Here is a 24,128-nt window from a genome sequence, read left to right as displayed (position 1 = left end):
AATGCACTGCATATCGGTCCGCTAATACAGGACTAGTACTTTTCTATAAAATTATTAAGCTTCTAGGAATTGTGTACAGATCCTAGTAACATTGGGCTGTGCATTTGATGCTGTAACTTGAGGTGATGACGGCAGATGAATGGCACGACAATAAGCCTCAGGATCTCGTCACGGTATCTCTGTGCATTCAAACTGCCATCAATAAAATGCAATAACTGCCAAATTTCTCGAAATGACATTGGACATTCCTGTAGACAGCATAGCCATTTGCACGCTCCTTCAAAACTTGAGTCATTTGTGGCACTGGGTTGTGTGAATAAACTGCATATTTTAGAGTGGCCTTTTATTGTCCCAAGCACAAGGTGCACCTGTGTAATGATCATACTGTTTAGTCAGCTTCTTGATATGCCACACCTGTCAGATATCTTGGCAAAGGAGCAATGCTCCCTAACAGGGACATAAACAAATGTATGCACAAAATTTGAGACAAATTAGCTTTTTGTGCGTATTGAAGATTTCTGGGATGTTTTATTTCAGCTCATGAAAAATGGGACCAACACTTTAAATGTTGCGTTTTATATTTTGGGGTAAATAGTACATTGGTATTGTTGGCAAGTCATAAAGTCAAAACACCAAATAGCTTTTTAGGACAGCCTACCATTGGCAGTTGCACCTTTGAGTTACCTGGCTGTTCCTGCTATACTACTGGACATATCAATCAAACAGTAGACGGCACCAAAGGCCTAGTGAAATTTGTGTTTGCATTTCACACTAGGCAGATTTATGCAAGCCTACCCAAACATTAAAATGTGCCAAATTGGATATTTCCAAATTTAACAAATTGCCACCAGCATCCCACTGCTGGCTTGCCTGTGTAGCTAAGCAGGGTTGGCCCTGGTCGATCCCTAGATGACCAGATGCTACTGGAAGTGTTGATGGAGGGCTGCTGTCTTTCGGATGGGATGTTAAAATCGGTGTCCTTACTGTCTGTGGTCACTAAAGATCCCAAGGCACTTATCATACGGTGTTAACTCTGGTGTCCTCCCATATGGAAAAAACCCACATTTAAAATATATATTTTTAGATCACTTTTTAAGGATACATGTGAAATAAAAATGCAAAATAATGTATATATTTTTTATGTATTTAAAGGTAGGCTTAGCTAAATGACGTTACCACGAGCAGCACCACAGATATTGAGATGAGCGAGATGTAAGACTTCACTCTCACAGTCACACACAGTATCTGCACATGTGCAATGGTTCACTTCACGCTGTTCACAGAGTGGTAGCCAGGGCAGCAAAATAGCGGAGAAGTTGAGCCTCATGCTTCAACGCTCTTAGAATTTTAAGATATTGACCCACTATGCAGTTTACTTTCTGCATCTATGTCATATCACGGAGACTACCTTTAATACATTCCAACATATTCTGAAATGTATTTAATATGTATATATAAAGTGTACATCACAAAATATATGTTAAATGCATCGGAAAATGTATTTAATGTATAGCAAAATATATTCTGAAATATGTTAAAGACAGGGACCTTCCCTCTAGCCAAGATTGGCTGAGATAATGGATTGGCTGGACATGCCGAGAGATGAGTTCGGATTGGTCTGCCATGTAGCATGCTTCTGTCTATAATATGAGCTGCTCAGTATGTGTAGGTAATCCTTTCTAACCAGTGGTGCGTATTCATGGATGCCAAGGGAAGCCAGGCCTCCCCAAAAAATTGACCAAAAAATTATTTTTATAAAATCATTCGTAATCTATTGTCTCTCTATGTTTCATAATTTTCCTTCTAATCGCAAGAGGCTGAATGTAATTTCATTGGAGAAAGCATCCGAGCAAGCGAAACAGCGCCCCTCTGTCTCTCTACGTATAGTGTATAGGCCATCTCTCTGATGCTGTCTGGTCCAAATGAGTATGACATTGTTGCCGCTATCTGGCCTCCCTTGACAAAAAACCCTTTTAAACATTAGTCAATCAGCGTTGAGCTAAACTGAGCGAGTTCTTCTGTGATTGGTCTTGGCACACCAAAAATAAAGTGTAAAGGGAAGCCAACTTGGATTTGCAGTCACTCCTATCAACTCCTACTGAGAGCATACGTCATTGACAGAAAAACTTGAATTGTTGCATATCGTTGTGTTGTTGTCCACGGGTGGCTAGCTTGCCAGCAAGTTCAAATATGCCCTTTCCTAAAATAGCCATGGATGGAGATAGGGATTTGGACTTGTGGTTTTACTTAATTCTCCATACCGACCAATGATTATAGCGGCGATACTGACCCAATCATTAACTCATACAGTACATTGCTTTGTCCCTAGCCTGAGAGGATGGACCCTAAATATGTAGATATATGTAGAAGGCTAATGTTCACTAGCTAAAGTTGCCCTTGAATGGAAGTTAGGCTAGCGAACAAGAATTTTAGCCAGGTAGCCTAGAAACAAATTAAATCAAATTTTATTGGTCACATACACATGGTTAGCAGATGTTATTGTGAGTGTAGCAAAATGCCAATGCTTCTAGATCCAAAAGTGCAGCAGTATCTAACAGGTAATATGGAACAATTCCACAACAAAACCTAATATCTAACAAATTCCATAACAAAACATAATACACAAAATCCAGTAAAGGAATTGGATAAGAATATATAAGTATAATATATATGGATGAGCAGTGACAGAGCGGCTGAGATGCAATAGATAGTAAAGAATAGATAGTGAAGGATACAGTATACATTATATACAAATGAGATGAGTAATGTGAGATATGTAAACATTCTTAAAGTGGCATTATTAAAGTGACAAGTATTCCATTTTTTAAAGTGGCCAATGATAACAAGTCTGTAGGTAGACAAGCCGCCTCTCTGTGCTAGTGGTGGCTGTTTAACAATCTGATGGCCTTGTGATAGAAGCTGTTTTTCAATCTCTCTGTCCCAGCTTTGATGCACCTGTACTGACCTTGCCTTCTGGATGGAAGCGGGGTAAACAGGCAGTGGCTCGGGTGGTTATTGTCCTTGATGATCTTTTTTGCCTTCCTGTGACATCGGGTGTTGTAGGTGTCCTGGACGGCAGGTAGTTTGCCCCCGGTGATGCGTTGTGCAGATCGTACCACCCTCTGGAGAGCCTTGCGGTTGTGGCCGGTGCAGTTGCCATACCAGGCGGTGATACAGCCCGACAGGAAGCTCTCAATTGTGCACCTGTAAAAGTTAATGAGGGTTTTCGGTGACAAGCCACATTTTTTCAGCCTCCTGAGTTTGAAGAGCGACTGTTGCACCTTCTTCACCACACCATTTCAGTTTGTCGGTGAAATTAACACAGAGGAACTTAAAACCTTCCAACTTCTCCACTGCTGTCCCGTCAATGTGGATAGGGAGGGGGTGCTCCCTTTGCTGTTTCCTGAAGTCCACAATCATCTCTTTTGTTTTGCTGACATCGAGTGAGAGGTTATATTCCTGACACCACACTCCGAGGGCCCTCACCTCCTCCCTGTAGGCCGTCTCGTCGTTGTTGATAATCAAGCCTACCACTAGTGTCGTCTGCAAACTTGATGATTGAGTTGGAGGTGTGCATGGCCATGCAGTCGTGGGTGAACAGGGAGTACAGGAGAGGGCTGAGAACGCACCCTTGTGGGGCCCCAGTGTTGAGGATCAGTGGAGTGGAGATGTTGTTTCCTACCTTCACCACCTGGGGGCGGCCTGTCAGGAAGTCCAGGACCCAGTTGCACAGGAGAGGGTCGAGACCCAGGGTCTCAAGCTTAATGATGAGTTTGGAGGGTACTATGGTGTTGAATGCTGAGCTGTAGTCGATGAACAGCATTCTCACATAGAATTCCAGGGCGTAGTCCTGGGCGCTCCTCGTCCCCTGTCTCAAATGGAAGAGCCTTTACCCCGCTGTTCTGCCCACAGGTGGATGGTCGAAGACGGCCCGGAAGCGGCGGGTGAATTCCTTGAAGTGGTCTGGCGCCGTGTCTCCTTCTCTCTACATGGCGTTTGCCACTCCAGCGCTCTTCCTGTGAGGCAGGAGACAAGGGCGGCCACTCTCTCCCCTCTCGAGGGAGCTGGGTGCACAGTGGCCAGGTAGAGGTCCAGTTGTAACAAGAATCCCTGGCACTGTGCTGTCGTTCCATCATAATCCCTGGGAAGGGAGAGACGCATTCCACCGGAATTCTCTCCTGATGGAACGGGTGGAGACAACCCCGGTTGTACTGGTCGAGGCTTCCTATCTCTGACAATGATCCATGGTCTGGACAACGCGATCCATCATGGCACCAAGAGGATGTAACATGGCCGAATGTTCCTGGACGCGCTCCTCGACTCCTCTAACCGGGGTACCTGCTCCTGCTGACTCCATTAGAGGTGTGTAATTCTGTCAATGGTGTTTTGGAGGCGAAGTCAGGTGCAGGAGAGCAGAGTATAATGAACAGGCACACTTTTATTATAGTTCCAAAAACGAGAGCACTACATAAATCAAACGAGCTCAAAAAAACGGAGCATAAAAGTAAAGTGCGTAAACTAACACCACATAAGATGATACAATTACACACAAAACATGATGGGAACCAGAGGGTTAAATACAAGTAGATTGATTGGGGAAATGAAAACCAGGTGTGTATGGAAACAAGACAAGACAAATGGATATATGAAAAATGGAGTGGCGATGGCTAGAAAGATGGTGACTTCGACCACCGAACGCCGCCCGAACAAGGAGAGGAGCCGACTTCAGCGGAAGTCGTGACACGGATGTTGAAATATATTGTCTCAGTGTTGACTTTTGGATGTTAGAGTTTTTTGGCTGCAAAATGTCTCTGTAACAAAGATACATTCCAATCCCCATACAGAGACCAAAAAGAGGAATCTGCTGCATACAATTTACATTTGGTGTGAGGTGTCATAAAACCCCCACATCAATCCCTCCTCCCCTCTGCGGGTGAGAGGGATCTGTAGAAGTTGCTCCATTGTAACCTGATCTTTGGATCCCCACAGGAGAGTCATGACACTACCAAGCTCCTGTTTGTTTCAGACACACACAGTTTTTTATCTTAAAGATTATTCTGAACTGAACATATGTGTAACCTTGTTAAGTCTTAGCCTATTGGTGATAGTAATTTACTCTGTGTTATTCTGTAATGTAGCATGTATTTCATGTACACTGTTAAACATATGGCCAGTAGCCACCCAAGCTAGGCCTATCTGAAATAGGTAGCCTATTTTTCTTGGCAAAAATGAGTCAGTAGTAGATTGCTAAACTATATTTTATATAACGACACAGGGCGAGACACAGGTGCAGATGGTTTGAGTCTCCGATATTTATTAAAATACAGGGGGTAGGCAATAGGCAGGTTGAGGACAGAGTCAAAAAGGTACAGGGTGGCAGGCAGGCTCGAGGTCAGGGCAGACTGAAAAGGTCAGAACCAGGAGGGCTAGGAAACAGACTAGGCGACACAGGACCATGGCGTAACACACGCTGGTAGGCTTGACAAGACGAACTAGCAACAGACAAACAGAGAACACAGGTATAAATGCACTGGGGATAATGGGGAAGGTGGGTGACACCTTGAGGGGGGTGGAGACAAGCACAAAGACAGGTGAAACAGATCAGAGTGTGGCAATTTTATATGGATTATGTTTGCCAGGCCAAACTGTAGGAAATAAGTTATTTCTCATCACTGATCTGGAAATGCGTGCCAATGCTAATGACTGGTCATTGGTCAACAATCAAGATGTTCGATTTTGTTTGGTTCTTTGGAGACTGGAAAGGCAAAGGGGCATGTGCTATGCGAAGGTAAACCCCTATCGGTGCATGTGCCTGCTATGATAAGTTGAAGTGGATTTACAAAGGATTTAAATGGACATGTAAAATCTGGTTTTATGAAGTATCAATAACTCAGCCATCTCTTAACCATTTCCTTAAGAGATGTACCAAGGCCATACTGCATTTTGTGTAATTTGGACCTATGGTTCATGAGAATACATTTTTCAAAGGTTTTCCAAAATGTCCAAGATGGAGGATAATCTATTCTGACAGACCTTATGGGTCATTGAGGCAAATTTGTTCTGCATGAGGAAAGACACTGACATACACAGTTTTAAGTCTCTTGGTTAAACGGGGCAAGCGGATATGAGGTTTTAAGTGAGATTGCTTACAACAGCGCCACCTATAGGCCCATTGGTGCCATAATTTTTGACCAAGTTACGATTGGCCAGTAGTTTCTGTGTGCCAAATTAGAAAAAAAGTTACCAATCTATGCTTGAGTTATTTGACCATGTCAAGAAAAACATCTAAGAATAGCTATAGGTTTCCCAGCGAACTAATTATATCACTGCCAAAGTTTAGGCTTTTTATTTAACTAGGCAAGTCAGTTAAGAACAAATTCTTATTTACAATGACGGCCTAACCCAGACCATGGGACTCACAATGGGACTCCCAATCACGGCTGGTTGTGATACAGCCTGGAAATCGAACCGGGGTCTGTAGTGACACCTCTAGCACTGAGATGCAGTGCTTTAGACCGCTGCGCCACTCAGGAGACTTGATATCATAGCCATGCATTTCTGGAATATTGCATTTGAGCAAAGTTGCAAATGTATGTATATGCATCTCTGGAATACATTTCAAGGCAGGGATAGGCAACTCCAGTCCTTGGGGGCCAGAGTGGTGTGGTATCACACTCTTCTCCCATCCCTAGCAAACGCAGCTGATTAAACTAATTGTACTCTAAACTGAAGATCATGATTAGTTGATTATTGGAGTTAGGTGTGTTAGCTGGGGCTGTGACACCAATCAGGTCCCCTTAGGACTGGAGATGGCCATCCCTGTTTTAAGGCATTAGGAAAGATGCAAATGTATCTTCATGTATTTCGAATAGCTTTTAAATATATTGAAATATATTATATTTTTTTGCTGGCTACATTTCCAAAATGGCTCACATACCCAGGACATTCTGCTGAGAGGGCCTTCCACTGGAGTAGTAAGAGGGGTACAATAGGTTCTGGTGGGAGGGGGTGGATGGAGGTCCACTGGAACTAGCCCCCAGACCCTCCAGGTGTTGTGATGAGTTACAGGGCAGCAGGCTGGGGTTAGAGGCCTGGGAGGAGAGACCCTCATTGAAGGAGGAGGGTTCATGGTGGGTGGCCTAGGTAAGGCTGTTACCCTGGCCTAGGTAAGGCTGTTTGCTGGGGGTCCCAGTGGTGGTCTCAGGGAAGGCTGAGGAGTGTTTACGCTTCTCTGCTGTAGAGCTCCAGCCGGAGCTGTTGATGCTGCAGAGGGAGAGGACTGTCTGAAGGAGAAGGGAGGGAGCACTGAACGGATCTGAGTGGAGGAGAGAAGAGACACAGGGAAAAACATTTAGTTCTAAACACACCACTGAGTACAAAATTAATACGTATGAAACGCTCTCAAACTCTAGCTTCTCTCTCTTACCCCTATGTCTTGCATAGGTTCTTCTCTTTCTTGGTGACCTCAGAGAGGAAGAGTTTAGAGTTGAGATGTCCTACTAGTTAGTAGTCCACTGCTCAGACACACCTGACACCTGACAGGACACACACACAATTCCCTAGGTTACAGTAGCCCCTCAGCACTTCCCTCAGAGCATTGGTTTGGAGCTGGAAGAGTAGATAAACTAATTTATCTACTCTGACCTTCTTCCATCCAACCTTTGCCTTGAGGACAGCATTGAAGCTCTCTGAGCAGTTTGTTGGTAATTCCGTCTGACTGGATGCCCAAGCTGTTTAGCACATATTGTGTGCTCTTGTCCATGGTGTCGGACAGCGACTGATGGAAATAAACCTCGAGATCAGGGCTCCAGTGTGCATTCGTAGTCACTCCTTGATTTGAGGCCAAGAGCTTTTTGATGGCCTGCTGGTAATCGGCCACAGCTTGGGCACCCTCTGACCCCATCTTGTGCTTCACATTGTTCGAGATGTGGTTCCAGCAATTGACAACTGGATTGCTCCCTCAATAGCTTCCTCATGGTCTGTGCAGAAGATTGCTGTTGATTGTTGGGGAAGGAGTGAAAGGATGGTGCGAAAGAACTGTTTGTGGTTTTCCATGTGCCGGGTGGTGTGAATGAGGAAGGACAGGTGCCTCTTGAAACGCTACATGACAGAAAACAAGGGGTGAAACATAAGAATTGCCCAGGTCAAATGTGGTGTTACAGTGAAAAATGTGTGCTCCTACTACATCATAGGTCCTGTCCGGGGGTATCATTAGACGGGGCTACAGTGTCTCCCAACTCCTCGTATCTCAGCCTCCAGTATTTATGCTGCAATAGTTTGTGTCAGAGGGCTAGGGTTAGTCTGTTATATCTGGAGTATTTCTCCTGTCTTATCCGGTGTCCTGTGTGAATTTAAGTATGCCCCCTCTCATTCTCTCTCTCTCTCACTCTCCATCTCCCTCCCAGAGGACCTGAGCCCTGGAACCATGCCTCAGGACTACCTGGCCTGATGACAACAACCTCTCCCTCAATGTGAGCAAGACAAAGGGGCTGATCGTGGGACTATAGGAAAAGGAGGGCTGAACAGGCCCCCATTATTGTCTATGCTCATACCATCATGGGAACCAAATCATCTCCAGCTTCATCCCCTCTCGTCCCCCCTGTAACTCTTTTCACCAGGTCGTTGCATTGGAAATAAATATGATATCTGGTATTGAACATGTATTTTTTAGGTGCGAAAATAACTGCAACATTCAGAATCTTTCACCCTCCAAAATAAACACACATTATGATCAATTGTAATGTGATCTAAAACTTGAGGAAAAGTTGTTCATGTTCTTGCGAAAGGGTCTCGGGTAATGATTAACAATTGTTCAGCCAACCACATCTCTGTATTTGGAACCGCCTACCCAAGAATGGCACTTTGATTGGATTGAGTTAACGTCACTCAATTAGTGGCGCATGTCCCGTAACCCCGGGTGAGTGGATGTCTCACTTAATAAGACCAATTGAACGATCTAAAGTGATGTAAACTCCCTTCAAACGGGGCACCGGGACATGCAAAACGAACTTAACCAGTTCCTCCGTTCCTTTCTACAGCCCAAACCAATGAGGAAAAGTGTTCATAGGTGGGAGCAAACAACAGTGAGTGGGGATAACAATCGTGGGGCGACAGTTTACTTTAGCTTCTAAACAATATCAACAATTCAAAATACAGTTACTGTTGTTCTATCAACCAACAGTAAGCCGAGGGATTCTCCCTTATCTTCCTGGAGAAAGTAATTTGTGTCGCCCTTGGAGGTATTCCCAGCTTTCTGAAGCAGTAGGGGATGGACGAAGTGCGGCCTACCAGCGGACCAGCAGCCCCCGCCCTGGCGTCACTCTTCCCTCCGGGTCTGCAGGCAATCTACGGGGAATGCAGGCGCCTCTACTCCGACCAGGCCAACCCCTTACAAGTTACAGCCATTGTAAAATACTGGTGAGTAGATAACTTAGCTGGTTCACAAAGTTATGTATCCAGAAGAAGACGTTAACTTTCTCGCCGTATCCTGTTACCTTGGAAGGTTGTTCGTAAGTTAACTCGTTAAGTTAGCCAGTAGCCTAAAACTCAACGATTTACGACTGAGTTGAGTGGCGACTTTATATTGAATCAAATATAAGACATTGAGTTAAGTAACATCAAAGACAAACAAAAACATACTTTCTTTTACGTTGTCATAAAATTGTAAAAAATCAAATTGTATTGGTCACATGCGCCAAATTCAACAGGTGTAGGTAGACCTGAGTGAAATGTTTGCTTACAAGCCCTTAACCAACACAATGTAATTGTGTTAAGTAAAAAATGATAATTAAAAAATAAAATTATAAATAATTAAAGAGTAGCAGTAAAATAACACTAGCGAGGCTATATGTACGGGGACACGGGTTATGCGTGGTAATAAACACAGCAAAAAAAGAGATGACCCTGTCTTTAAAAGATAATTAACAAAAATCCAATTAACTTCACAGATCTTCATTGTAAAGGGTTTAAACACTGTTTCCCATGCTTGTTCAATGAACCATAAACAATTAATGAACATGCACCTGTGGAACAATGTCTGCAATTAAGGTCACAGTTATAAAAACTAAGGACACTAAAGAAGCCTTTCTACTGACTCTAAAAAAACACCAAAAGAAAGATGCCCAACGTCCCTGCTCATCTGAGTGAACGTGCCTTAGGCATGCTGCCAGGAGGCATGAGGACTGAAGATGTGACCAGGGCAGTAAATTGCTATGTCTGTACTGTGAGACACCTAAGACAGCGCTACAGGGAGACGGGTCAGACAGCTGAACATCCTCATAGTGGCAGACCACGTGTAGCAACACCTGCACAGGATTGGTACATCTGAACATCACACCTGCGGGACAAGTACAGGATGGTAACAACTGCCTGAGTTACACAAGGAACACACAATCCCTCCATCAGTGCTCAGACTGTCCGCAATAGGCTGAGAGAGGCTGGACTGAGGGCTTGTAGGCCTGTTGTAAGGCAGGTCCTCACCGGACATCGTTGGCAACAACGTCGCCTATGGGCACAAACCCACCGCCGCTGGACCAGACAGGACTGGCAAAAAGTGTTCTTCACCGACGAGTCGCAGTTTTGTCTCACCAGGGGTAATGGTTGGATTTGCGTTTATTGTTGAAGGAATGAGCGTTACACCGAGGCCTGTACTCTGGAGCTGGATCGATTTGTAGGTGGAGGGTCTGTCATGGTCTGGGGCGGTTTGTCACAACATCATTGGACTGAGCTTGTTGTCATTGCAGGCAATGTCAACGCTGTGCGTTACAGGAAAGACATCCTCCCTTATGTGGTACCCTTCCTGCAGGGCCATCCTGACATGACCCCCCCCCCCCCAGCATGACAATGCCACAAGCCATACTGCTCGTTCTGTGCGTGATTTCCTACAAGACAGGAATGTCAGTGTTCTGCCATGGCCAGCGACAAGCCCGGATCTCAATCCCATTGAGCATGTCTGGGACCTGTTGGATCGGAGGGTGAGGGGTGAGGGTTTGCCCCCCCCCCCCCCCCCCCCCAGAAATGTCCGGGTGCAGGTGCCTTGGTGGAAGAGTGGGGTAACATCTCACAGCAAGAACTGTCAAATCTGGTGCAGTCCATGAGAAGGAGATGCACTGCACTACTTAATGCAGCTGGTGGCCACACCATATACTGACTTACTTTTGACCCACCCCCAGGGGGGATATATTATTATTCCATTTCTATTAGTCACATGTCTGTGGAACTTGTTCAGTTTGTCTCAGTTGTTGAATCTTATGTTCATACAAATATCTACACAGGTTAAGTTTGCTTAAAATAAACGCAGTTGACAGTAATGTGACGTTTCTTTTTTTTGCTGAGTTTATATACATGTAGGTGGATTTAGTGACTGCACACATAATAGACCAAGAGTAGCAGCAGTGTAAAAGAGGGGAGAAATGCAAATAGTTTGTATAGCCATTTGATTAGTTGTAAAGGCGTTTTATGGCTTGGGGGTAGAAGCTGTGAAGTCTTTTGGACCTAGACTTGGAGTTCCGGTACCACTTGCCGTAGCAGAGACAACAGTCTATGACATGGGTGGCTGAAGTCTTTGACAATTTTTAGGGCCTTCCTCTGAGAACGCTTGGTATAGAGATCCAGGATGGCAGAAAGCTTGGCCACGGTGATGTACTGGGCCGTCGCACTAGCCTCTGTAGTGCCTTGCGGTCGAAAGCTGAGCCGTTGCCACACCAGACAGTGACTCAACCAGTCAGGATGCTCTCGATGGTTCAGTTGTAGAACCTTTTGATGATATGAGGACCCATGCCATAAATCTTCAGTCTCCTGAGGGGGTCTAGGGTCTCTGGGATAATGGTGTTGATGTGAGTCATGACCAGCTTTTCAAAGCACTTCATGGCTACAGATGTGAGTGCTAGGGGGCGGCAGTCATTTAGGCAGGTTCCCTATGTGTTGTTGGGCACAGGGACTATTGTGGTCTGCTTGAAACATGTTGGTATTACAGACTCAGTCAGGGAGAGGTTGAAAATGTCAGCGAAGACACTTGCCAGTTGGTCAGCGCATGCTCGGAGTACACGTCCTGGTAATCCGTCTAGCCCTGCGTCCTTGTGAGTGTTGACCTGTTTAACTTCTCTGAGATATGTGGGACGGTAGCGTCCCACCTCGCCAACAATTGCAGGGCTCCAAATTCAAAACAACAAATCTCAGAATTAAAATTCCTCAAACATACAAGTATTATACACCATTTTAAAGATAAACGTCTTGTTAATCCAGCCACAGTGTCTGATTTTCAAAAAGGCTTTACGGCGAAAGCACACCTTTCGATTATGTTAGGTCAGCGCCTAGCCACAGAAAACCAGAGACATTTTCCAAAGAAGGAGAGGTGTCACAAAAGACAGAAATAGCGTTAAAATTAATCACTAACCTTTGATCTTCACCGGATGGCACTCCCAGGACTCCATGTTAGACAAATGTGTGTTTTGTTCGATAAAGTTAATCTTTATGTCCAAAAACCTCATTTGAAATTGGTGCATTATTTTCAGAAATGAATTGTCTCAAACTAGAGGTCGACCGATTATGATTTTATCAACGCCAATAACGATTATTGGAGGACCAAAAAAAAGCCGATACAGATTAATCGGCAGATTTTTTTTTTAAATAATTTTTATTTTTACATTTGTAATAATGACAATTACAACAATACTGAATGAACACTTATTTTAACTTAATATAATACATAAATAAAATCAATTTAGCCTAAAATAAATAATGAAACATGTTCAACTTGGTTTAAATAATGCAAAAACAAAGTGTTGGAGAAGAAAGTAAAAGTGCAATATGTGCCATGTAAAAAAGCTAATGTTTACATTCCTTGCTCAGAACATGAGAAAATATGAAAGCTGATGGCCCCTTTTAACATGAGTCTTCAATATTCCCAGGTTGTAGTTATTGTAGGTTGTAGTTATTATAGGACTATTCCTCTCTATACCATTTGTATTTTATATACCTTTGAGTATTGGGTGTTCTTATAGGCACTTTAGTATTGCCAGTGTAACAGTATAGCTTCCATCCCTCCTCGCTCCTATATGGGCTCGAATCAGGAACACATCAACAACAGCCACTCTCGAAGCAGCGTTACCCATGCAGAGCAAGTGACGTTTGAAACGCTATTAGCACTCACCCCGCTAACTAGCTAGCCATTTCACATCGGATACACCAGCCTAATCTTGGGAGTTGATAGGCTTGAAGTCATAAACATAAGAGCTGCTGGCAAAACGCACGAAAGTGCTGTTTGAATGAATGCTTACGAGCCTGCTAGTGCCTACCATCGCTCAGTCAGACTGCTCTATGAAATCATAGACTTAATTATAACATATTGAAACACAGAAATACGAGCCTTAGGTCATTAATATGGTCGAATCCGGAAACTATAATTTCGAAAACAAAATGTTTATTCTTTTAGTGAAATATGGAACCATTCCGTATTTTATCTAACGGATGGCATCCCTAAGTCTAAATATTGCTGTTACATTGCACAACCTTCAATGTTATGTCATAATTACGTAAAATTCTGGCAAATTAGTTCGCAATGAGCCAGGCGGCCCAAACTGTTGCATATACCCTGACTCTGCGTGCAATGAACGCCAGAGAAGTGACACAATTTCACCTGGTTAAGATTGCCTGCTAACCTGGATTTATTTTAGCTAAATATGCAGGTTTAAAAATATATACTTGTGTATTGATTTTAAGAAAGGCATTGATGTTTATGGTTAAGTACACATTGGTGCAACGACAGTCGTTGATTGTTTTTTACAAGATAAGTTTAATGCTAGCTAGCAACTCACCTTGGCTTACTGCATTCGCATAACAGGCATGCTCCTCGTGAGGCAGGTGGTGTTAGAGCGTTGGTCTAGTTAACTGTAAGGTTGCAAGTTTGGATCCCCCGAGCTGACAAGGTAAAAATCTGTCGTTCTGTCTCGTTCCTAGGCCGTCATTGAAAATAAGAATGTGTTTTTAACTGACTTGCCTAGTTAAATAAAGAGTAAATAAAGGTGTAAATTTTTTTTAAAAAACGGCAAAATTGTTGCCCAAAAATACCGATTTCCGATTGTTATGGAAACTTGAAATCAGCCCTAATTAATCGGCCATTCCGATTCATCGGTCAACCTCTACTTCAGAGTGTTTTCTATCCAAATCTACTAATAATATGCATATCTTATCTTCTGAGGATGAGTAGCAGGCAGTTGAATTTGGGCATGCATTTCATCCGGACGTGACTATACTGCCCCCTGTCACCAAGAAGTTAATGCAGGGCCGACAGACAAGTTCCTTACTTTTTTTCCCCTTCCACTTGCATCTTCCATTTTTTTGGTAATGCTGCAATTAGTTGGTTGTAATTTTGGGTAGAGCAGACATTTCCATATGTCTGGTGTTAGCTGCATGTGTGACGTGACAATTCCACCAGTCCTATTTATGATATCATTCAATAAAATTATAAATTTTTTAAGCATTTCTTTAAAATGCTTAGGTATCAAATAGTTTATTTTAGTTTAACCACTATTTGTTCTGTCTTTTTCAGGTGGATTAAACTGAAATTGCAACCAACTTTCTACGGCTTATTTAAAAAAATAATGATCTTTTGGAGTTTATTTATTTCTTTATTTACTTTTCAAACAACTGAAAGGGAGCAGTTGTAATCTGAATGAAGGAAAAAATGTAATTCTTGAACATGGGATGAGACATTCCTACAAATTTACTAGAGAACCAGTTTGGATTTAAGGATAACTTTTGTATGACTGATGCCTTTATTGAGATGTCTAATGCTTTAATATTTAATCATTCCGCCCTCCACATTCGTATTCGTTAGATAAATAGGCCCTTTTAATTATCTGGCTTGCCATTCCAAGTAAAAAAATTGTTCATATAATTTGAAAAGCAGGTCACTAGGTGCAGGCAAAACCATAAGCAAACTGTGATATGACTAAAGAGTTAATCAGGGTGATTTTTCCACAAATAGACAGGTATTTTCTTTTCCATGGTAGCAAGATCTTATCTATTTTTGCTAACTTTCTCTAAAAATGTATTGGCGTGAGAATGTATTTATTTTGGGATTTGTATACCGAGTATGTCCACATCCCCGTCAGACCAATTTATCGGTAAACTACACGGTAATGTAAAATTGGATTTTTTTTTTTTGTGATCCAATACGTAATCTAGTACATTTACCACAATTTGGTTTTAATCCAGAGAGGTTAGCAAAAGTATCTAAAACCTCTGAGGCCGTGGAGGGATTCTGGTCAGGCTCCGTAGACGGGCTCACCGCTCCCGAGTATACTACTCGCAAATGTACAGTCTCTTGACAACAAGGTAGATGAAAGGGTTACCTTCCAGAGAGACATCAGATTGTAACATTCTCAGTTTCACGGAAACATGGCTCACTTGGGATATGTTACGCAAAACTGAAAGGTGCGTACCACTGCTTTTAATCATGGCAAGGCTACCAGAAGCATGACCGAATACAAACAGTGTAGCTATTTCCTCCGCAAGGAAATCAAACAAGCTAAGCGTCAGTATAGTGAAAAAGTGGAGTCGCAATTCAACGGCTCAGACACGAGACATGCAGTTGGAAGTTTACATGCACCATAGCCAAATACATTTAAATTCAGTTTTTCACAATTCCTGACACTTAGTCCTAGTAAAAATTCCCTGTATTAGTTCAGTTAGGATCACCACTTTTATTTTAAGAATATGAAATGTCAGAACAATAGTAGTGTTTATTTCATCACATTCCCAGTGGGTCAGAAGTTTACATGCACTCAATATTTGGTAGCATTGCCTTTAAATGGTTTAACTTGGGTAAAATGTTTCGTTTAGCCTTCCACAAGCTTCCCACACATTTTCTATAGGATTGAGGTCAGGGCTTTGTGATGGCCACACCAATACCTTGACTTTGTTTTCCTTAAGCCATTCTGCCACAACTTTGGAAGTATGCTTGGGGTCATTGTCCATTTGGAAGGTCCATTTGCGACCAAGCTTTAACTTCCTGACTGATGTTGCTTCAACATATCAACAACATTTTCCACCCTCATGATGCCATCTATTTTGTGAAGTGCACCAGTCCCTCCTGCAGCAAAGCACCTCCACAACACACGGTTGGGATGGTGTTTGTCAGCTTGCAAGCCTCCCCCTTTTCCCTCCAAACATAACGATGGTCATTATGGCCAAACTGCTCTTTTTTTGTTTTATCACACCAGAGGACATTTCTCCAAAAAGTACGGTCTTTGTCCCCATGTGCAGTTGCAAACCGTAGTCTGGCTTTTTGGCTTCTTCCTTGCTGAGCGGGCTTTCAGGTTATGTCGATATAGGACTCGTTTTCCTGTGGATATATATACTTTTGTACCTGTTTCCTCCAGCATCTTCACAAGGTCCTTTGCTGTTCTGGGATTGATTTGCACATTTCACACCAAAGTACGTTCATCTTTAGGAGACAGAACACGTCTCCTTCCTGAGCGGTATAACGGCTGCGTGGTGGTGTTTTTACTTGCGTACTATTGTTTGTACAGATGAACGTGGTGCCTTCAGGCTTTTGGACATTGCTCCCAAGGATGAACCAGACTGGTGGAGGTCTACAATATTTTTTTCCTGAGGACTTATTTTTTTCCTGATTTTTATTTTCCCATGATATCAAGCAAGGAAGCACTGAGTTGGAAGGTAGGCCTTGAAATACATCCACAGGCACACCTCCAATTGACTCAAATTATGTCAATTAGCCTATTAAAAGCCATGAAATCATTTTCTGTCATTTTCCAAGCTGTTTAAAGGCACAGTCAACTTAGTGTATGTAAACTTCCAACTTCAACTGTATGTGCTAGGGTCTACAGTCAATCACGGATTACAAAAATAAATCCATCCCCGTCACGGACAACAATGTCTGGCTCCCAGACAAATACAGTGCCAGGACATGGCCCGCTACCAAAACCTGCGGGCTCTCCTTCACCTGCGGGCTCAAAGGACAATTCAGTGCCACTGACATGGCCCGCTACCAAAACCTGCGGGCTCTCCTTCACCGCGGCCAACGTGAGTACAACATTTAAACGTGTTAACCCTCGCAAGGCTGCTGGCCCAGACGGCGTCCCAAGCCATGTTCTCATAGCGCAGACCAGCTGGCTGGTGTGTTTACGGACATATTCAATCAATCCCTATCCCAGTCTGCTGTTCCCACATGCTTCAAGAGGGCCACCATTGTTCCTGTTCCCAAGAAAGCTAAGCTTACTGAGCTAAACGGCTGTTGCTCCATAGCACTCAATTCTGTCATGAAGTGCTTTGAGAGACTAGTCAAGGATCATATCACCTCCACCCTACCTGACACCATAGACCCACTCCAATTTGCTTACCACCCCAATAGGTCCACAGATGAAGCAATCACACTGCACACTGCCCTAACCCATCTGGACAAGATTAATGCCCATGTATGAATTCTGTTGATCGATTACAGCTCAGCATTTAACACCATATAGTACCCTCCAAACTCGTCATTAAGCTCTGGGTCTCGACCCCGCCCTGTGCAACTGGGTCCTGGACTTTCTGAAAGGCCGCTCCCAGGTGGTGAGGATAGGAAACATTTCCACCCCACTGATCCTCTACCCTGGGGTCCCACAAGGGTGTGTTCTCAGCCCTGTCCTGTACTCCCTGTTCACCCACGACTGCATGGCCATGCACGTCTCCAACTCAATCATCAAGTTTGCAGACGACACTACAGTGGTAGGCTTTGTTTACCAACAAATACGGCCTACAGGGAGGGGTTGAGGGCCCTCGGCGTGTGGTGTCATGAAAATAACGTCAACAAAACAAAGGAGATTATCGTGGACTTCAGGAAACAGCGGAAGGAGCACCCCCCTATCCACATCGACGGGACAGTAGTGAAGGAGGTGGAAATTTAAATTCCTCGGCGTACACATCACGGACAAACTGAAATGGTCCACCCGCAGACAGCGTGGTGAAGAAGGTGCAACAGCGCCTCTTCAACCTCAGGAGGCTGAAGAAATTTGGCTTGTCACCAAAAACACTCAAACTTTTCCAGATGCACAATCGAGTGCGTCCTGTCGGGCTGTATCACCGCCTGGTACGGCAACTGCTCCGCCCACAACCGCAAGGCTCTCCTGAGGGTAGTGAGGTCTGCACAACGCATCACCGGGGGACCTGCCCTCCAGGACACCTACAGCACCTGATGTCAGAGGAAGGCCAAAAATACCTTGTTTTACTCTGGACAGTTTAAAACTTTCTGTTATGTATACACTATTTACTATTTTACACCTAGGGTTACTATACATAACTTTAACCCATTTTATTAGAGATTCCCCAAAATGTAAATATTCTAGGTATTTATATATAAACTCCAGTTGTACTTTATTAAAAGCCTTTTCAAAATCAGCTATGAAAACCAGGCCTGGTGTCCCCGATATTTCATAGTATTCTATTGTTTCCAGTACTTGTCTTATATTATCTCTAATGTATTGTCCATGTAAAAAAACCTGTCTTATTAGGATGAATAATATCTGAAAATACTTTTTCAATTCTATGTTCCAAGCATTTAGCTAGGATTTTTGCATCAACACTGAAGTGTAAGAGGCCTCCAATTTTTTTTTGTGGACTGGATCTTTATATATACCACGAGTCCTGTTTCAGTAATAATGATATCAGACCTTCTTGTTGCGTGTCTGATAATCTACCATTTATATAGGAGTGGTTGAAACATGCTAATAAAGGTCCTCTGATATATATAAAAAAAATGTATGTATATATGTATATATATATGATGTATATAAAAAAAAGTTTGTACTTCCACTGGTATTTTTTATTTTTTTTAACCTTTATTTAACTAGGCACACTGAACTCTATCTGAGAAGTAGTTGGTGAACCAGGTGAGGCCGTCATTTGGGAAACCAAGGCTGTTGAGTCTGTCGATAAGAATGCGGTGATTGACAGAGTTGAAAGCCTTGGCCAGGATGATGAAGACGGCTGCGCAGTCCTGTCTTATCGATGGCGGTTATGATATCGTTTAGGACCTTGAGCGTGGCTGAGGTGCACCCGTGACATGGAGTTTGCGGGGATGCTTGGGACTTGGCTTGCTTGAGCTTCTTTTTTCTGTAGCAATTTTGATGGGCTTTGCTGAGCGCATCTTCATCCATTAGTGAGTCGATCGCTTTGATAGTCTTGCTAGAAATGTAATACAATGTAAAAATGTGCAGCCTACAGTAAATACCAGCAGTTTATTTATTTAAGCATTATTAGCCCTACTTTACAGTATTGTCCCTGTTCATTTTCCCAGGCTTGCACGTTCGGTGTAATACAGGCATCTGATGATAGTGTTTGTGAATAGCACTGTCCCTGACCCAAATCCCCAAGTCTACCAGTATTTTTGAAATGTCTCCAGTAGAAGATGCTCTTTCCCACAAGTCTTTTCCCATGCCTTTTTGCAAACTCCAGGTGTGCTGTCATGTGTTTTTTCTTTTTTTCTTTTCAGGAGTGGCTTCTGTCTGGCCACTCTCCCATAAAGCATAGATTGGTGAAGTGCTGTAGAGACCTTCTGGCAGGCTCTCCCATATCAGCCAAGGAACTCTAGTTCTGACAAGGGTTATTGGCCTGACCAATGTCCTTCTTGCCCGGTTGCTCAGTTTGGTTGGACGTCCAGCTCCAGGCAGAGTCTGGGTAGTTCTATATTTTATTCCTTTTACCAATGATGGAGGACACTGCTCTTGGAAACATTCAATAATCTTGTTTTATACCCTTCCCCAGGTATATATGCTTCTTCACAATTCTATCTCAGAGATCTACAGACTCTTCCTTGAACTTCATGGTATAGTTTCTGTTTTGATACACACTGTCAACTGTGGAACTTTTTTTATATAGACCTGTGTTTTTCTAAACAATTGAATTGGTCACAGGTGGACTCAATTTGGAGTGGCATTGCAAAGCGGGGTGAATAAATAGTAGATTTATGAATTTCATTTTATGAATAATTTTTTTTCTAAGAACATGTTTTGATGTTATTATGGGGTATTGTGTGTAGATGGGTGAGATGTAAAACAAATATTGAATACATTTTGAATTCAGGCTATAACACAACAAAATTTGTATTTAAGTCAAATTGTGTGTGAATAGGCGCCCCTCTCTTGCGGCTTTTGCCCTTTCACATCACGTGCCTAGCCCGGTACACTGCGGCGCAGGTTAATCGAACTCCCTCAAGGATTGATAGTCCGTGAGACCAACATGATAGGTATAGCTAAGCATATTATTTTAAAGCTAAAGCCTACAGAGTTTGTAAACAAAACCGTGTAAAACACCTTATTTTGGGTTATGATTTTAAAAATCTACCAGCTACTCGATTGTTTAACCAGCTAAAATATTTTGAGGCTGATAAAATTACACCAACGGATGCGCATGCTTTGTAATGTTTCTAAAACAAATGTATTACTACTAAGAAGATAATGTGATATATTGTTTAATTTCATTTTTTTGTGACCTGAGTCTTTTAACCAAAAATATCACAGATGAGACAAATTCACCTGTCCCTTTTATGGGCGGGGACGTTACTTTGGTAGAGCGACTGGAGTCATGTTTGTGCCTGTGAGATGTCTTGTCTTCCCTAGCAGTTAACTCAAACAGAAAAACAACCTAACTTGTTAACAAAACAATGTAAATAGCCAAGAAACACAAGGACAAACTGACTTCAGTAGACGTTTGTTTCAAGTAAATTAGACCAACTTTTATGCCTGTGCGCAGCGCTTCTAAAAATGAATCTTTCACTCTGCTCTCATTACATGTGCACAGCCCCCATAGTCTATTTAGGATTCGTAGTTCTTTGATTTTGTGCGATTTAATTTACCAGCTATGCAACAAAAGGGTATAAATACTTTGAAAACAGGTATTGCTGCATTTATTTAACAAAATGTGATCATACTTTTTTATTCACATGTTGCTCGCATTGTGACCTGACCACCCGCCAACGTGGCTGGTGAAATAGACATCTTACCCACCAATTCCAAAATCTACCGGCATTTGGCAGGTGTTGCACTTTTTTTAACAGTAGTGTGTATCTACAGGTTGGGAGGTCCTGATCCATTGGACTACATCAGTATGTACCGTAACATGGGCTGTGTAGCACAAGACGTACAGGAACACTGGCACTACATCAGCTTCGGACTCAGTGACCTGTATGGAGACAACAGAGTACATGAGTAAGTAGTACTTCAGGTTAGAGCTCTGGCGGACCAAGTTGCGCAGGTTACTAACACACTGACACATGGTGTGTGCAGCTGTTCACTTTCACTCCTTTGTGTCATTCTGCAGAATCAGCATTGAGATGCTTCCACACTTGTTTTTCTTGTTCCTCTGAAGGTTATTTCACATCAACAGTTTTCACCCCCTTGTTTTGTATTGTTCTTGAGTAGACTTGCTAGCTCGGCTCCCCCACAATTCCCAGCAATCTCCCCGTTTTCTCCCCTTCAAACAGCTGCCATTCTTAATGCATGTTTGCCATAATTTTGCAGTGTAAGTAACTAAAGGAAAGGATAATCTGGGTTTATGGTGTTGACTTGCTCTCAAATTAGGAGGGCCCAGGGTTTGGCTAATTAACACACACACACACACACAAACCTGATGCTGCTTGAATTAAGTGTGGGAATTCTGTATGTGTATTGTCAGGTTTACAGGCCAGGAAGGCCCCAGTGGCTTTGGCTTTGAGCTAACGTTCAGGCTGAAGAGAGAGGTGGGAGAAACAGCCCCTCCTACTTGGCCGGCTGAACTCATGCAGGGCCTGGCCCGCTATGTCTTCCAATCAGGTAAGGACCCAGGCTCTGTGTGTCTAGTGTGGCGGATATGGTAGGCAGAGTAAGGTGAGGAGAAAGGGACTTGTTTGTCTTAACATTTACAAGGCAGACACTCGGACATTATGCATTCCCAGCCGCTTTGTTACTTCACCGCACAGAGTGCTCCCCTGCGTCTGCATGGACATTTTGGAGCATGTCAGTATTTAACTTCATGTTACCCTACGTCAGTGATGTTTTTGCTAAGGAGAGCACTTAGTGGAACTCAGCCCAATCATCCCCAGCTTCCCATTGGCTATTTCAACCCTTCGCTTCTCTGCTGCAACTTTCTCATGTAGCCTGTAAAATAATGTGTTCTCATTCAGCTTGCCTGTTTAGAATAAGGGCTGAATGGAAGTAAATGTGGACTAGAAGAGTATGTATGTTATGTAATGTATGACACCTGTGTTTTTAAAGACCTAGCCAGCTCTGTGCGGTTCTTTAGTGTCCCCAGAGCCCAGAAAAGTCTAATTTCCGTTTCTCTGATGGGAGAAGTGTCAAAAGTTGTCTTAGCTGAGGAACAGTATCCTTTACAGCTGTGAAAACGTTTCTCCCTTTCTCACAGACGTTTCCTGGTGTGTGTGCGCCACTTTGCTAAGTCCTTTAAATCATCTAGCCGTGTTTACAGATTACATTGAGGAGGGGAGTGTGGGAGTGTTTAAAAGCCGGTCAGGGAAACAGAGGGAGGGGGAGCCCATTCTCTCTAGGTTATTCTACCCCCATCTGCTAGGGCCGTAATGATACACTGTGAACCCGAATGAATACATAAAAAAATATAGAAATTAAAACACAAGGCCTATAGGTTATGCCTATGCTGCGTTGTATGCCTTGAGTAAATCGGAGTTGGGGGGGAAAAAAACTAGCTAGAGTCTATAACTAGCTAGCTACTAGCTAGTTCAATTTCTCTGATTATAAAGCCAACAAAATTGTTATAAAAACAACATATTAGTGACCTAAAAGGTTAGCGTGTTAGCCCAGTCTCTAGCTTATCCAGGGTCAGTGATACAAAGACGGTACATGGTTGCTCTTTCTATGGGAACAACTGCAATCATTTTGCAAGCAACATTGCTAAAATGAATTAAATAAAATGAACTTCATAAAATGTTACCTGTAATACTTATCTCGTGTAGCCTAATTGTCATCTCCTTATTTTCATACTGTACCTAAATTAAAAGGGTTGGATTTGAATGAAAATGTATGTCTGTTTTAAATTGAGAACATATAGCTCAACATGTAAACAATGAGTTTAGCTATTTTCCTTCAGATGACCGATGCCCATAAGACCAGTAATGCCATTATACTGTAGGCCTATGGCTGCATTGGCTATGTATGCCATATGATAAGCTGCAAAATCGATTCACATAGCTGATATATTGAGAGAGTGTGACAATCAAATAAAACCGATTTGGCTGTGATATTTTAATTGTAAGATCTTCAGTCACAACACTAGTGTAATACTGTGAAACACTATCATTCCACTTTTAGTGACAGATATATTATGGACATTTTCTGAAATTACAATGTAAAATATGTGCGTTTTGTAACATCCAATCAATTTTGCCTGTGGGGAGCCAGCAGACCTTTCAGACCGTTTTTTGCAATACAACAATCTTCAGACATCGAAGGGAAGCATAACAACAGTCCTTTTCCTCCCCCCTCTCTTTTCAAGTATAGCTGGACTAGGTCCCTGTTGCCTTCCAAGCAGATGGATTCCTCTGGATCGCTTAATTGCAGTCTCCCCCTCATGGGCTCTTTCGCTTCAATTTCTCTCTCCCTTATCAATTTCTCTCACATACACACACACTTCCTTTCTCATTCGCCTTGACTTTCTCATTTGCTGTTAGACTAGTGCTGAGAAAATGTATGTATTTTCTTGGGCTGGGACGATATCCGTATCGCAATATTTTTTTCCTAATGAAGTTAAATGCACTTAGTATCATGGCAAGGGAACAAAACAAACAAGTATTGCAGTACTGGTATTATCCCGGCCCTACTATTTTCCAGTATGTCACTGAGTAGTCTAACCTCCATGTCTCTTCTCTGTCCTGTAGAAAACACGTTTTGCAGTGGAGACCACATATCGTGGCACAGTCCCCTGGACAACAGTGAGTCTCGTATCCAACACATGCTGCTCACTGAAGACCCCCAGATGACTCCGGTCCACACCCCCTTCGGCCTGGTCAACTTCCTGCAGGTGAGCTAATCTTGCCCCAGGCTCTCCAGCCTACCTTCTCAACTCCTTCCTTTTGAGTCTATAATAACATTATGTCTGTCTCCTCTGTGCGTGTTCTGTAA

The 24,128-nt window shown here is 42.9% G+C and overlaps 1 protein-coding gene across 4 annotated transcripts in view; it reads left to right on the top strand.

Moving 5' to 3' along the window:
• Positions 1 to 24,128, top strand: part of LOC110502244 (suppressor of fused homolog) — a 41,693-nt gene that overhangs the window by 7,417 nt on the left and 10,148 nt on the right. The window contains exons 2-7 of one of the 4 annotated variants that reach the window (XM_021580130.2): positions 8,406 to 8,917; positions 9,039 to 9,083; positions 9,240 to 9,417; positions 21,072 to 21,206; positions 21,673 to 21,809; positions 23,885 to 24,027. In XM_021580130.2, the coding sequence (XP_021435805.1) occupies positions 9,269 to 9,417; positions 21,072 to 21,206; positions 21,673 to 21,809; positions 23,885 to 24,027 (564 nt within the window). In that variant the 5' untranslated portion in view covers positions 8,406 to 8,917; positions 9,039 to 9,083; positions 9,240 to 9,268. Of the gene's footprint in view, positions 1 to 8,405; positions 9,418 to 21,071; positions 21,207 to 21,672; positions 21,810 to 23,884; positions 24,028 to 24,128 lie in introns of all 4 variants that reach the window. The other 3 variants (XM_021580129.2, XM_021580128.2, XM_021580131.2) reach the window with 3 other exon arrangements.

Source organism: Oncorhynchus mykiss, chromosome 23 (genome assembly GCF_013265735.2).
Source record: "Oncorhynchus mykiss isolate Arlee chromosome 23, USDA_OmykA_1.1, whole genome shotgun sequence".
Taxonomy (NCBI): Eukaryota; Metazoa; Chordata; class Actinopteri; order Salmoniformes; family Salmonidae; genus Oncorhynchus; species Oncorhynchus mykiss.
The sequence above is the reverse complement of the archived record's forward strand: the minus strand, read 5'-3'. Positions and strand labels throughout refer to the sequence as shown.